Source organism: Malurus melanocephalus, unplaced genomic scaffold, assembly GCF_030028575.1.
Source record: "Malurus melanocephalus ecotype Western Australia unplaced genomic scaffold, MMel_1.1 scaffold_257, whole genome shotgun sequence".
NCBI lineage: Eukaryota > Metazoa > Chordata > Aves > Passeriformes > Maluridae > Malurus > Malurus melanocephalus.
This window is the reverse complement of record NW_026623489.1, coordinates 384,823-400,085: the sequence shown is the minus strand read 5'-3', so window position 1 is coordinate 400,085 and position 15,263 is coordinate 384,823. Positions and strand designations below refer to the sequence as shown.

The following is a 15,263-nucleotide window of genomic DNA, read 5'->3' as shown; positions in this document are numbered from 1 at the left end:
TGCACTGGTTTACAGGGAAGGCCAGTCACTCTACATTAAGACTGATTCCTCCAACTCCACACCAAGGCAAAATATGGCAGAAAGAGGTTATTGTTCTTCTCACTCTTCTTTTGCAGGTGTTGGGGGTCCCTACTGAAGACACCTGGCCAGGACTTTCCAAGCTCCCCCACTATAACCCAGGTAGGATTTAACTCATGAAAAAGCCAGCTTTCTCCTGAGCCACTAGCCACTCAGTTGTTGGGTCAGTAATTGTCATTATGAAAAATCCTGTGGTTTSGTGTCACCAAATCCCTTGAGCTACTTAATGACAGTGCTGTTGTAGGACCTACAACAACATTGGGATTGGCTTAGTGTACAAACAAAGTACATGTGTGGCAAAGGTGCCTCACTGGGGGCTGGTGCACGCAAGTCTAATGGAAGATTCCATTGCTGCCAGTCTYAGGGTGTATTTAGTCTCCACTCCTCAGTGCAAGGGACCAATGTCTCCTGGTTYAGACTGGAAAAGCTGACAGGCACCTGGAGACACAGTTTATCTGAACTCTCCTTATTTTTACGAAGATTGGTTTGGGGACCTTTAAACCTCAGCTTTAAAGGTCACTGCCCCTGATTTTGATGTGGGCAAGGTGAGAAATCTGTGTGATTTATAAAGCTGGATTCCTTTATTTCCACATGAGCTGGTAGAGAAGTCTGTGTCCTGGACTTCAAAGGGCCAGTTGTCTCTTATTTTGATGTGGGCAGGTTGAGAAGTACGCTTTGAAAAGCTAGCTCAGTCACTCTCCCTCTCTCTCTCTCTCCCCCTTTCTCTCTTTCTCTTTTTGTTTAATGTTTTCTCCTGGGAAAATATATTCAAGTGTCAGTGAGGGGGAAATGATGAGCACTGATTCTCAGCTTCTCAGCAGGATCATTCTGTAAGAGAAATATAAAAGTGAAATATTAAAAACCCTAGAATGTGAAATTCACCCATCTACAATCTAGCCATTCTCTCTCACTTGTACCATAGGAGAGTGATGGGGGGAGCCTGTCTATCTGGAAAGGGGAAAAAAAGAACACGGGGGGAGAGGAGGAGGGAGAAGACGTGCTTTGAGCAAGAGGTTTACAGGTTTAGTAGAGCATAGTAACATCTTTTCAAAGAAGTGGGTGTTGCTCTGTGACCCAGTCCAAGATGCCCCTCCTTTGATTCTGGTGCATGAACACTAAACAGCCCCCATTTTCACATGGTAGCCGAGATTGKCTGAACAATAACCTGGTCTCACAGCCTAAAGGGCTGGAATCTCTCACACAATTAGCTGAGACACATTAATCAAACCACCGTGAAATGGAAATGTGTCGCTGTCCACAGCAAGTTTAATTTGGATAGCAAGCAAGCACAGAGCAGACAGCTGGAGGAAGCATTTTCTTCTCTAAGTTGTAGAAGGCTTGGCTGGGTAGTCTACAAGTTGAGAAGAGTAGTCTGGAAGGAAAAAAAAATGCTCATGTGTGGGAGGAACTAATCACAAAGGATTTTTTTATGCCAGTCATCTGCTAACACAAGGCCTCAAAGTGCAAACATACAAACTCTCACGGTTAGGTATCCTGATGCTGTGCAGAGGGACAACCTCAAAGTGCAATCATTAAGGCTATGCTGGCAAAGAAATTTGCACAGACAACAGAGAATGTGAATGCCTAGAGCTGCTCTGAGTAGTAATTCCCTCAGCTCTGTTTTGATGAGTASCAGTGCTGTCCTCTGCTGCTGAGGAGGGTGTTAGTGGCAGGGCTGGGAAGGAGAGGACAGGCACCCAGGCAGCATGGCAATAGCTCCACTTAAGTCACCATAAGCAGTCTTCAAGTCTGACTTGCTTTCAGACTTGATAGAAAGTTTGCCTAATGGACTGCAGAGGGGCAGAATTGACCTGTGCTGTGCTGTGACACTGGGATGCTGGTGCTTTTTGTGGCTGGATCAGGCAGAAATGCAGGAGTCAGAGGATACCATTCTGTTGGAGCATCCCACCATGCTGGCAAACACACGGGAGAGGTGTGCTGTGTCAGTGTTTGGGGCAATAACTGTGTTACCTGGAGAGGCAATATCCCTTTCCCCTCCTGGGAGCCTGACTAAGGGGCTTCGAGCTTTTCCCATCCACATACTGGAACCAAGCACTTGGCTTACACCTGGATTATACAAACCAGCCTGGACAGAAGAAGGTTAGTCATGTAAAGTTAGACTATTTGCCCTACTCATTAACTAAATCAAGTCACTTTTTGATGGGACTGCTGGTAAGAAGATAAATTAGTCTCTTTGTTTAAAGCTATTTGCCATTTACATGCTTCTGGGCACTTCCCCTCTCTTCCCTGAAGCACAAATGCTGTTCTCCCCCCAGGACATGCTCAGCCCMAGTGCAATCTCTGGAGTCTGCCTGACAAAAGCTCCTCTCCCGCGGTTATTCCCAGACCATTTGTGTGAATCTGGGTGCCCGGGTTGGTTCCTATAAGCAAACAAACTTTGGAGCTCTTCCCCAAATCTGATGGTTTGAATTCTTTCAGCTAGTCCTATTGATGTTCACACTGAGCACAGGCAGCAAACAAACAAACAGGTTCCTGCCCGAGGCAAGGAACGAACACGGGCAAAACAAAGCACTGAGGTGTGATCCTATTCTCATTGAAGTTGATGGCAAAACTCCCACTGGATTCAGCAGTGTAGGCTCAGCCCCAGACTGTGATTGTTACTGGAAGGATTCCTGGGCCTGGTGGGTTAGTAGGAATCTTTGAAATGAGAGCTGTAAACCTTTAGATGTTTTCCTGTCACTGCTCTGGGTTTGAGCACATCCTGCTGCAGTCTGGAGAGGATAAGCATGGGCTGTGGGGTCTGTGAGTCAGGCACACAGAGGGCAACAGAGGAAAAGCAGCTCCCCTGCCTCCTCTRTAGGCACCTGGCAAGGGATGAAATGTGCAAAGGAATTTTTGACTATCCTATGCCCCAGTGWCTTCTTGCACAAAGAAGTTCAGGAGCAGCCTCATGCATATTCCCTATAGTTTGCCAAAGTCTCCACCTGACCCCAGGTGAATGGGAAGGAGGGGTGAGTAACTTGTTCATGGCCAGCCCTACAGCTTGTGATCTCTCCTCCTCCCTGCAGGAGAGACCCTTGGGGTAGGGGATTACACGCAGTCATGGGGCCGGCAAGCAGGTTTGAAAACCATTTCCTGGAGAACATGAAGGACTGGGAGAGCTCCTGCCCCCCATCTCAGCACACTCACTGGCCCTCTCCCTGGCTGCTAAGGCTTACCAGTCCTGCCCATAGTGACAAGGCTTTGCCCTGTGTTTGTTCATTTGTTCTGTTCCCCTCATTTTGCATCCCCTCAAAGAGGCAGTTGTAGCTCTGTTAACACTATTTTTGAAAGCTCTCATGCTGTGTGAGCTCAAATCCTTGCATTAATCTACTGCTGTGTTCATTTCACTGCGCTGAAAAGCAGTGAGTTTAAATCCCCTCTAAACACCATTGGTGACACCAGAAGGCCAGTGTTTTGATCCAGCCCCATTAATGGTTACAAGTTTGAATCTAGACAGCAGGGGTCAAGGGCAGGAAAGGATTAGGAATCACAGTCCATGACATTAAGCTAGCATTTTTGCCAAGCTGGGAAAACTGGAGCTCTCCATGTACCAAATTAGTTTTTGTTTCCTTTTTCTGATATTTGGATTCTGAAGAGAGGGGAGCAGTGTGTATCTATCTATAACACAATGATCTCGCTTGAGTGAGCTTCACTCCTTGATTTATTGCGCAGGCTGATTGATAAAGTTTCCTATGCCAGGTAGTATCACCTCACATAGCAGGTAAAGGTTTCACAAAGGAYCTTTTCAGATGCAGCAATGACTTTCAAATCAAGCCTAATTTTTCACGTATCTGCAGGCTTTGGTATGGTGAACGAGATTTAGAAACTTTCTAGAGTCAGTTTGTGCTTCCAGGTACGATTTTCCGTGTCTTTCCAGAACGTCACCAGCAGATGGAGGCAACAAGCAGAGACCCTGAAACATAAACTCCCTGTGACATTTGTGAGAATGCAGATGAAGTCTGCACTCCGAGTGCTTTTCCTTTTTTTTTTTTTTTTTTTTTTTTTTTTTTTTTTTTTTTTTTTTTTTTTTTTTTTTTTAACAAATGGGGTGGTTGAAAACTGAATTCTAAAACGATAAGATTTTTATTGTCATAATAAACTGCATGTGGCTTTGATCTCAAAGGGAAGAGCAGCACTGTAACTAATGTGCAMTATATGCTGGCCAGGGCGTAGGGAAATTTCCCATCTGTGTGGCAGTGGGCACAGCCTGCAGTTTCCATCCTGCCACACAGACACAGCTCTGCTCCTGTCCTGAAGCCACAGAGATTTCACTAATGAGAGAAATTTTCTCTGTGAGCCTGCAACCCCACTGCCTTCATCSAGCAGCACTTGGCATCCTCTTTCTCTCTCTTCATCAATTAGGAAAGTTTAACTTCTGTCCTCTGGCTTGCTTGCCTCATTATCAGTTCATTAGCCGCTTCCACCTGGGTTTTCAAATAAGAAGGTATTTCCTCATTAGCACACTCTGCCTTGCATAAGGATAGARAATAACAAACCTAAGTGCTACCTTTCAGATCTACTCAGATGTTAAAAAAGCCAATCMGCCCTACACAATCCCATCATTTTATGTCTAGATCATCATGGTGAGATGATTGAATCAGTRGTTCATCCATTTTTTGGAATTATATCTAAATATTCTTTATCTCTTACCTTTCAAGAGTACCTGTTTACATTGTTTTACAATTTTAGATTGGTCARTCTTACAGTAGGGAAACTATTTACTGCTCTGCTTTTACCCTGCTCAACAAAATGGGGCCTTGGCATTCTCTAAGGGTTTGTCTATAYGGGGGCAGTCAGGAGATTAATCGGAACTGATTTAATGTGCATTAATTAACTGCATTAAATCCTTGAGCAGAGACACACAGTTTTCTTTCCCGTATCTTCTGTTTATAATCAATGCTCTGTRTAGACAAAGTGGCAAATTTGGCAGTCCTCACTCAAGCTGAATTCYTCACTGAGAGATATGTTTGGACAGGGACAGGAGTATTTTGCTCACTGGCTCTTATAGTATCCCTTGCAGATAGTTATTAATCTCCAGGTTATATAAAAGATAAATTTAAGTCAAGARGCTTGCTCAAGACAGCAAACACAGTAATTCAGGTATTCCTCTCAGCTCCCAGTAAGCAAGCCAGTATTTCTATTTCTAATGTAAGGCAAATCCTATTTCCTCTTTGGAATGTTAATCCTGAAAAAGTACTACACAAAAAGAAACTGACATTTCACTTAGATATCCTGGAAATATTTTGCCCTGCTGTTACCAACTGAATGTATTTTTTTAACTTCTGTGTTAAATGTACTGAAGAATATTAATGTTAAAAGATTTCAGTAGAGTTAAAGTACARTACTTAAGTCATCTTGACATGTTTACTAAATATTTAATGAAATTGATATATTGTCATAGAATGTTTTCATCTCACAAATAAATTTTTTCTGACAGAAAATTAGAACATCTGATAGGTTTTGGCCAGCTCTGTGAAGTGGCAAAAATTTTTGCCTCATACAGACAGATTTTATGCCTTTCCAAACCACTTTTAAAATTGCTTTTCTTCTATTTTTTTGGAAACTATATCTCTAGTCAATATGGATTATTTATTGTTACACTTTTATTGCAGTCAAGAGGACAAAAAGAAGGAAAGACAATCCAGTGAAAATGGTACTAGTGATCCAAAAGGAATCTTGGTCACTTTTTTGGGAAGGAAGTATTCAAGATGCTAATATATAACTTCTATATATTGGTGGTATTCCAGTGCTCTGCTCTAAACATGAATCCTATCCCAAGCTATATTCCGACTTACTGCTCTCAAAATTACCTGTGTATTTGGGTATAGAACTATTCAGTTCTTAACTGTAACTAACTCTGTGATAGACAAATTTAACAACTGCTTGCCTGGTTTAATGGTGAAAGATTGCTGCTGGGAAGGTCAAGGGCTGGAAATTCAGTCATTTGCACTTTTTCAAGATGTCTGTGCATCAAGTCAGAACCTGGGTCTGGCACTTTGGAAATGGCCATGCAGGCAGAGGGGACTCCCACTTTGTCCCTGAACAAAGTGCCTGGTGCTTGCAGGCAGGAGATGCTTTTGGAGCAYAAACCCCAACTGAGTTCTGAGTCTCCTTTCAACAGACCAGTGGTGCTTGTCCAGGTTGAGCTGGAAGAGAGGTCGACACCAACCTTCCTTCTTGCYTTTCCATGACTAGAGCACCACTGTTCAGTCTCTGCTGCCAGAAACAGTGCTCAGGAAAATGTATGTGCGTAGAAATTGCAGCCTTTCAGATGCAAGAAAATCTCTCTGTTGATCAGCTCTAAGGGGAAATTTTCCAGGCTTAAGCCATTCATTCATGTCTAAGCCTGAGAAAATTCATGCTTTACAGTAAARCATTTGAGGAATGTTTTCCTCTATATTTACCACAATGTTTAGAAATATGTCCTTGAAAAATGTCAAGAACACAGACTTCACAAAACTGCAAACTCTGCGAAGTTCCAGTCTGGTAGAGATCACATAATCAGTGAGTACAAAGCCTGCATGAGCATGATTAACTGGACAGACAACAAACTTAAGTGAGAGCAGTGGGCAGAGAAGAGAGTGGGACCAAAGTGCMTTTTCTCTGTTCCCAGTCCTAATGCTGCATCCATGTAGAAAAGCTCCTGTGCCCACAGGGCAATATGTGAAGCTCAGCAGCCCCTTGGRAAGCTGAGACAATTGCTGTGGATTCAGGCCTGCAAACTTCTTTTTGCTTTTTTGTGTGAAGGCTTCAGGGACTGACACTGCTTTTATTGAACTCAAAGATAAGACTGTAACAGAAGAAGGTCCAAGGCTTATACCCAGAGATATGTGAAAGGAAAGGGTTACAGAACTGCAACAGCCTTATTAAAATCAATGCAGGTACTCAAGTCCTATAAGAATAATGTATAYTTATAAACAATAAGATGACAGATTCTATAGGGCCCTTTGAAATTCTGAGCACATATTTTGTAGGGGCTCAAAGATTGGGTTTTGGCTTGATTTTAATTTAATCTTGTGATTTCATATTGCACTTTCTAGAACTAGCTTCCAGGAGACCTCAGAGACTCCGAGTCACCTGTGACAGGTAAGCTATCTATAACAGCAATGTCAAAATCRCCTCTGGGTTTATCTGTTTCTTTATGCAATCATTTAACTTGAAATGAGCTCTTTTGGCAAGCTCAGGAAGAGCAGGGTGGCTCTGCAGTAACAAGCAGATCTAACATCAGTTAAGCAACTGATTTTGAGAGATCACAGTTTAAGCAACTAATTTTAAGAGATCGTGAAGGTAGACACGTAGTGGGTTTATTATTCTCAAAGGAGTAGTGATTATTCKGAGATAAGCCGTGATTCAATGACATTATGTATGTGCAGATTTTTGTAGGGCACAGTTCTATTGAGAAGGTTGTACTTTCCCAGGCCCTCTTGCCCAGACTAAGGACAGACTTTGCACTGTACCAATTTCCATTTCTGAAAACAGACTGTAGGAATCTTGCTCAACAGCGGTAAGGAAGACRTGCTAGGACAGCATTTTTCATGAGACAATGAAATAATCTTATGATTAGTTCGGAGGGGAAGAATCACATTCTTAGTGGCCAAAAACTATGAGATGAAGGCCATGATTACACAAAGCTTGGCCAGACACACCAGTGCTGCTGAATCACTCCCTAGAGTGCTAAGGGGAGGGACTATTTTTTCAAGCACACACACAAACACACACACACATATGTACAGAATGTATATATRTATCAGTGAATGAAATTTATAATCAGACAACGAGCCCTTATCTAGCTCAGGGAATCATTCAAATCAAATCCTCCTAAACTGATTTTGTGGCACACAACAGGTTCTATAGATATGTAGGAAAAGACAAGACAGAATTTGTCCTCAACACTGTGTTCATGCAGATGTCAATAATCCAATATCCTTTGAGGACATAACCACATTTTTCATTGCTGCTGTTCATTATCTGTTCAGCTTGGGATGCAGCCCTGCTAGGAGGAAAGTGTGCTGTCCTTCAGAGCAGGATTTCCCAGATGGTGTTCTAAATGGCTGAGTAAACATGCTAAAGTTTCCAGCAAAGCACAGGTTAAGGAAATGCCAGCCATTAGCATGCACAAATTGAGAAACATGCAAAGCTCAACATGTCCCAAACCCTTATAATGCAGGTCCTGAAACAGAACAAAGCTCTCTCAGCCTGAGCAAAGAAATAAATATATTCCTTGCAATCAGGGGGATTGCAACCCCTGATGTTGCTTGGAGGRGAAGCACCGTTGGGGGCCAAGGGAGGAAACACAACAGGCCACRCTCTGAAGCTGAAACGTGATCAGAACAAACAAACAAAGTAAAAGCTGTAAAACTAAATKACTATTTTTATTTGTTTCCTTGTTGATTTGTTTTCGCTCTTCCACTTCCTTGTCCCCAGCTGTGTGCTCCTCTAGAGAGCAGCCACTTGGCACTGGTATTTACTGGGCATGGAGCATATGTGTATTACATCCATTTTAAGCACTCATCCTGAGAAAGAGATTCTTCTCTGTGAATCCCCAACAYATTTTACAACCAGCTGCACTACTTGTACTATGGTAGGAGAAGAGAAAATGGTATTTTCTTCAAGTTTTTTAGGTTTGACCTCCAGTCTTTTCAGTGGGCCAGTCACATTACTTTCTACATTTRGATTGTCTCTGTAAAATGGTGCCACCAAATTCTGATATTAAAGTTACAACATGTAAAATATAGTCTCAGCATCATTTCCCCTTTACTTACAAACTTCTTTCTACAAAACAGAAATTTGTTTTCAAAATTCATTTGTAAACATGAGTTTGAGCTGAAATCCTGGATGCATAAACTCCAACATAGTCAAACTTAGATGGAAAAGCATATCTCCTGAAAAGCTATATAGCTGGGGTGGGTTTATCCAGCTCCCCTGTGTCCCTTCACTATCTTTGCCTCAAGCTAAGAAGGGCTGGGTCCTGTTGTGATTCCAGCTTTCTGGCTTGTCCTTATCTCCTGTCCTACTTTTTCTTCTGTTTTCCTAGGATGAGCAGGGTGCCAGCAGCAGAGAATTTGGCCTCCAGGATGCTCACAGCCTTCCCTGGAGACCGAATCTCTGCACAAGATGCGCTTCTTCATGGCTTCTTCAGCCCTCTGCCTCCTCAGCTCCATCAGGTTCCTCTTGGTAAGTTAACTGTCAATTCCATCYCACCAAGGAAGAGCTACTGCACCTGCTATTTACTACGAGTTTCTTCCCTATTTTTAAAGTCTCTGCCATTTACCTGAATGTCTCTCTTTTCTGCTTGCACTCCCTSCCCACTCCTGTATGCTGCAAAGTTTACATCCCACTGCAAATCTGACAGCTTGTTTTTCTGTTTTCTTCCRCTTGACCACTGTGTTAATATTAGAAGGGGACCTTGATGGGCTGCAGCCATGGTCCATTGGCAAAGCAGAGGTGTACATGCTTTGACAGGTCATTTCTCCCCCATCCTGTAACCCCAAGGGCCTGGAGATTTCCCCACTGTGTATTCAGTGCTACTCATCCTCTGGTCCCTCCTTATGTCCTGAATTCCCAGCTGCTCAACATGGTGTGCTAGCCCCAATTCCCTTGGATTGCTCCTCCTGCTCCCATTTGATGTTGAGACAGCTGTTGCTTGTACTCAGTCACACCAGTTCTCCCTCAGTTTAATCTGCTTTATTTTCTTCTTCCCTTGCTCCCTTCTCTTAAGCACACAGCTGCACACACAGTTCWGCCTCTCCTGTCCTGAGCTGACAGTAAACACAGGGTCTCTCCAGCTCCAGTTCTTCTCCTCACCAAGAAAAGCTCCCTCCTATCGGGCAACAGGCCAAAGAGACTTTGCATTCCCTGTTGCCTCCTGGGCACCCTCTGCACTGGTTAGTTTGGTTTTTTAAGATACGGGCAATTATGAAAAAGCCTTCATGGACTGTGTTGTCAAGCTGTTGGAAAATGAAATTTCTGGCYCCTGCAACACATCCCAAGTGAAGGAGCAGCCAGTTAGCATCTCTCCCAAACCCCCAAACCACTGCCCTTCAGAAGGTGCTCTGTGTGTGTATGTACTTGAGTGAGAGACATCTGCATTCCTTTTCTGTTCACCCAGCCACAGAGCACAAATCTACTTTGACACTTTTAGAAAAATGAAAAGATGGAATCTCGCAGGAGCCTGCCTGTGCCGGGGGGGAGGAGGGGAGCACGCACAGCAGGAGGGAAGTTGACTTTTCTTTATACATATAGGGTTTTTTCCATGCAGAGTTTAAATTATGCCTGATAAAAGGAGTTTCGTGGATGTTTCAGTTCTTTCAAACCCTCCTGGCTTCCTCCCAATTAAATGAGGTTTGTCAAAGCCACAGGGCTCTGCTGCTGCCAGAGAGGCGGACAAGCACTTCCCGCAGTGACATCTCCAATCCCCAAGGGAGAAGATGAAAGTGTCAGTGCTGAGAGAGAGAGAGAGAGAGAGCGAGAGAGTGGAAAAAAACAGGTACAGAGACAGACAGTGTGAGAGAAAGGAAGAGAATGAGGAGAAATAGAAGGAATGGGAAAACAGATTGCCATAGTGTGTCAATCTCTCCGATATGCTGCCAGCGAGGGGACAGGTTCACCTGGGTTTAGGCACCATCCCRTATTTATTATCCCCCATATTGCAGCAAGAAGTATCTTATGGACAGGAAACTGCACGGCGTTTTCATAGCAACCAATGTGTTGAGAACAGAATCAAAGAGCACAGGGCTGAAACAAGGACAGTAGGATCATGCAAGACCATATTCATGAGTCAGTCATTAAGCCTATAAAATTTAGGCAATTCTGAATGATTACCCATGTAGTCATTCCTATAGCCACAGTTGTTTAAGACATTTGCTCTCTTGTGTCACTTTGGCATAACACCATTTTGGAATTTAAAGGTATTATTTTAAAATTCTTGTTGCTATGATAACAGTGCAGGTTTTCAATATATTCTGTTCCCACTTTGTTCTGGAGGATGCTGGCTATTAGTTGCCACCCTCTGAAGGGGAAAGTTAAAGCACAACGACAAAGAATGAGCTGGAGATGGAAGTTGAAAGAAGGGGGGGTTGATCTCAAGGTGTGTGAGAGAGCAAGAGGGAAATAACATTTGGAAAAAAAAAAAGCTTCCCATAAGAAATTATTCTCTATTTTAATTCAACAATTTTATCCATAACTGTCCTTTTTATAAGTTTTTATGACAAACTGGAAGCTAGAGGATGTTTTTCAAAGGTTAGTTCCTGGGAAAAAAATAATTGGAGAAATCAGTGTTTCAAAGGTAAGTACCCCTCCAAACAGGATGTTTCTGATTACTAGGGGGAATGCTAATGGTTGGAGGCTGGCTGCTGCCCCTGGGAAGGGGAAGAGGGAGCATAGGGCTCTTTGCTTCCTGGAGGCTCTTTGCTTCCTGGAGGTCAGCTCCTACAGAGAGAACAGGTTGCTGTTGCTATGCTCATTTGAGTGCAGAGTGCCAGAAAAAAGGATGAGTCCATGATCTAAGGGAGGGTAAGAAGACTCCCTGTCCTCTGAGTGGGGCTGGTCCACAGATGGGCCTCTCCTGCAGCTGCTCACTCCTGTGCCTCTGACTCTAGAATGGGATTACTGAGGCCCAGGTTCAAGTCTTGCTCATCATCTTGGTAGCCTTAATTCTACATGTGCCACCAGCATCTCTGGATATAAAAACAGAGAGGGGTGCAGGGGTTTCCTCAGCTTCCCTTCAGTGTGGCTAGTAGCCTAAGGGGTGATGGTGACGACCTTCTGTAAAACCAGAGCATTTGCTGTCCTGTTTCTGGCCAAAGCCAATCCTGAGACAATTATCTTTGTGCASTGCAGCCCTGCACTGCAGCAGCTCTGATAAAACTTCAGTCTAACCCTTTGCCACCTGCTAAAGCAGAATGTTTTCTGTCCAATTAATTCCTCGTGGAAGAAAGATGAGATCCTTGAATCAAGAAAGCAGGAGCTGTGCTCTYAACTCAGTGTCAGTCCTGAAGTGCAAAGGGCCTTCTGAGGCTGTATCTCACTCTGTTGTCAGACAGGTCAGACACAGTAACAATTGAAGCTTATTATTCCTAGTTAGAGATTTGGTTTATTTTCCCTCTCTTTTGCCCTGCAATGCTTTAGAGTAGACTTGCAAGCAGGGAGGGTAAGCAGTGRGATTTGGGGTTATCAACAGCGCGCTCCCAAGAAAACATCCTGAAGAGCTCTGGCCAAAGCAGGCACAGGGCCCAGGCAGGTATGAGCTGGCAACTCAGATCCTTTCCCCACTGGACCAATGTCCAGTCTCAGTAGAGACCTTTCTCACAGYGTAGGAGATATCCAACCCTGGCCATACCCTCAGCACAGCAGTTAGTAAAGTCTGGCATGTTCTCCTTGAGGAGGTCTGTATGTTGCATGGGTGTGATCCTTGGCTAGAAGGTTCTTGCTGCTTTTGGGTACAATTGGTCTCTAATAGTTACCTCCCCCAGCAGCACAAARCCAGTGTACCAGGAGATGAAGGCATTGTAACATTTCTCCCGAAACAGCCCACTATTCAACCTTTCAGAAACAAGGAGGAGGAGGGAGGCTTGATGTCAAAGATCATGTTAATGTCTGTTGCATCTAAACTAAAATAAAGAAATAARGAAACAAGTGTGGGCAGTGAGAAGGTTAAGGCTGCAAGCCATTGCCTRCCAAAAATTCCAGTACTGTTGGGATTAGCCAGCACTGGTAAATGTTATCACAGGAGACATRTAAAGAAGAGCTGGCTTTCATGACCCCTTGTTTGGGTTTGCTGGTTTCCCTAGGTTTTCCTACATAGCTAGTATGTTTATACAGTCACTTGGATTTTTTACCGCTCTGCTTTGTGACCTCCGTGCACAGCAAACAGATATCCTTCACTGCAAGTCACATGCAGACACCTAAAAAGTTCCTACCGGGTGTATGAATCTGGTTTGTAACGCATCTTAATACAGGAATAAACCAAAGGTAGTGTTGAGCAGGAAATTAGCTGCCCCTCCTAAGCCAGAAGCATTCTTATCTGTGAGGTGATAAAAGAAACCTTCATTTAGCTCAGGAAAACCMTCCCTCACTTCACCTGGCATGATCCCCTCAGTGGTGGAAGATCTGCTTGCCTACATACTGACAGGACATTAACATTTTGTGTTCTGTCATTAAGCCACCACCCTAAGAAAGAGCTGTTGCAACATCTCAGCAGATTCTTGTCAAGTGCATCGGGCTCCAGCCATGTTGCCCTGYTTAAACTCTTCCCTGCATGCTGTCCTGGAGCAGGCATTGTGCTGGGCACTGTTTAGGAGCATGGGGCAAAGGGGAAGATGGGAAAAGAAGGAAAATTTCCTTTGCTCACTCCCCAGCTCCCGCTCTTGCAAAAGCAACTGGCGCAAAGTTTGGCCCACATGACTTGTGGAAACAAAGTCCTACAGACATGGATCAAATGCTCTCACTCCCATTGATCTCAGGCCAGAGAATCTCTATAAAGGTCTTATTGTTCATGGAGACAAACCACTCTTGGGGGGAGTGCTGTTAATACTGTGAATGGAGGCAGACACTATTGCATCAGAGGTTAGCAGATGTTTTCCTGTATTTTGTCTAATTGCAAGTTATAGCTGAGGTTTCTTTAACTTCCATTTTCCCTTTAACACTCTTACATGCAAATCTGAAAAGATTTAGTTGTCTTGTTTGCTGTGAAAGGCATCCAGACTGGTAGTGTCACGTAGTCATTTCCCATCCTCAGGTGCACTTCTGACTTCACYCAGTTATCAGCAGAAAAGAGTAAAWGGGGATGTAGTAATCAGMTTTCTAAGGCACAAAAGTTAAAGCGAAGTTTGAGATTGTGACAGCAAGCAACAATGAGCATAGGAACTCAATTAGCCTGAAAGACAACTATCTCATTATTTTTCCTAAAATGATATAAATACATAAGAATATAAAAATTTAAAATAAACTCTCTATTGACTGTCTAGATGACTGAATTTCACGGCTCAATTTCTTTAAACACCCACTTTAGTATTTATTTATTCTAARTGTGAAGCAGCTACGATAATTAGACTGTCAGATTTGGTAAGTTAATGAGGAGTCACTGGAGTGGAAGGTTTTGCATTTGTGAGATTGCTGAAGGAGAGAAGCTCCATGCCTTCGCTCTATCTCTTTTTTCTTTTTCTTTTTTTCCCCTCTGCTGGATGGGAAGGAGAGAGCTTGGCAGTGCACAGATCTATTTGAATCCTTTTGATTAGAGGGTTGCATTCCTACCACTGTTCTACCAAATAGTATTTTGCTGGTCGCTCCAAGAAAAAGTAAAGGAGAAAAAAGAAAAGCAGCTCCAGATGAGATTTCTAGAGAAGGGTGTCTAGATTAAAGRAAGAATTTTCCAAAAACAATCAGAAGGAATTGAAGCTGTGAGAAATAGGATTCTGAATTCATTTATATTGTGGCTAATGCCACAAGAAAGCATTAAAGTAGCACARTGAAGGAGAAGGACCATTTTACAGCTTTTTCTTTAACCTGATTTTTCCACAGGACAATCAGTGCTCACAGTTCCAGGAGTGAGACTGCAACCTGAAATGTGTGACCTCTTTGCTTCTTACCGAAAAGGCCATCTCYCAGGAGCTTCCAGCAAGTTTTGGTAGAAATCATGGATGATCGACTAATTCTTGGGTAAGCTTGTAGTCGCCATTGTTAAAGCTGCTGCCACCACCCTTAGCACATGAATTCCTGAATATTAAAGTGGGAAAACAGATCTGATACTCAGGGCTGGATGGTCACATTCCAGGGTGAAGAACAAAGTGGTAAATCTCACATTCAGAGAGAAGAGATCAGCAAACCAATGGCTGCCAGTGAACAATGTTCAGTGGTATCATGGGAGGTTTGGATTTGTTTTGTCATATTGCCAAGTCTCAGACCAGTGCCCTTTCCTCTGATGCCACCCCAGACAAAACATTGCTTAATTCCCCCATTGCTTAAACTGACCAGATTGCTTTGTTCTCCTTTGTCCTTGCTTACTGAGTTCACATTTCATCGCTTACTTGTTTTGATTTCACACACATTGGAACCTGAGGAGAGCTAGACAAAATTTTCTTAACTTGTAATATCCTTGGTCTTAATTAAATATTTTAATATGTCACACTTCAAAATGATGCTTCAGCATCAATATTTTTCATCTCCTTTTTTTTTTTTTTTTTTTT

General features: G+C 43.2%; 1 protein-coding gene across 1 annotated transcript in view; it reads left to right on the top strand.

The window, feature by feature from the left end:
- CDK15 (cyclin dependent kinase 15) overlaps positions 1-15,263 on the top strand; it is a 37,494-nt gene that overhangs the window by 17,551 nt on the left and 4,680 nt on the right. Inside the window, exons 9-12 of the mRNA XM_057375747.1 lie at positions 117-180; positions 7,122-7,167; positions 9,116-9,255; positions 14,599-14,736. Of these exons, the coding sequence (XP_057231730.1) occupies positions 117-180; positions 7,122-7,167; positions 9,116-9,255; positions 14,599-14,708 (360 nt within the window). The 3' untranslated portion in view covers positions 14,709-14,736. The remainder of the gene's footprint in view (positions 1-116; positions 181-7,121; positions 7,168-9,115; positions 9,256-14,598; positions 14,737-15,263) is intronic.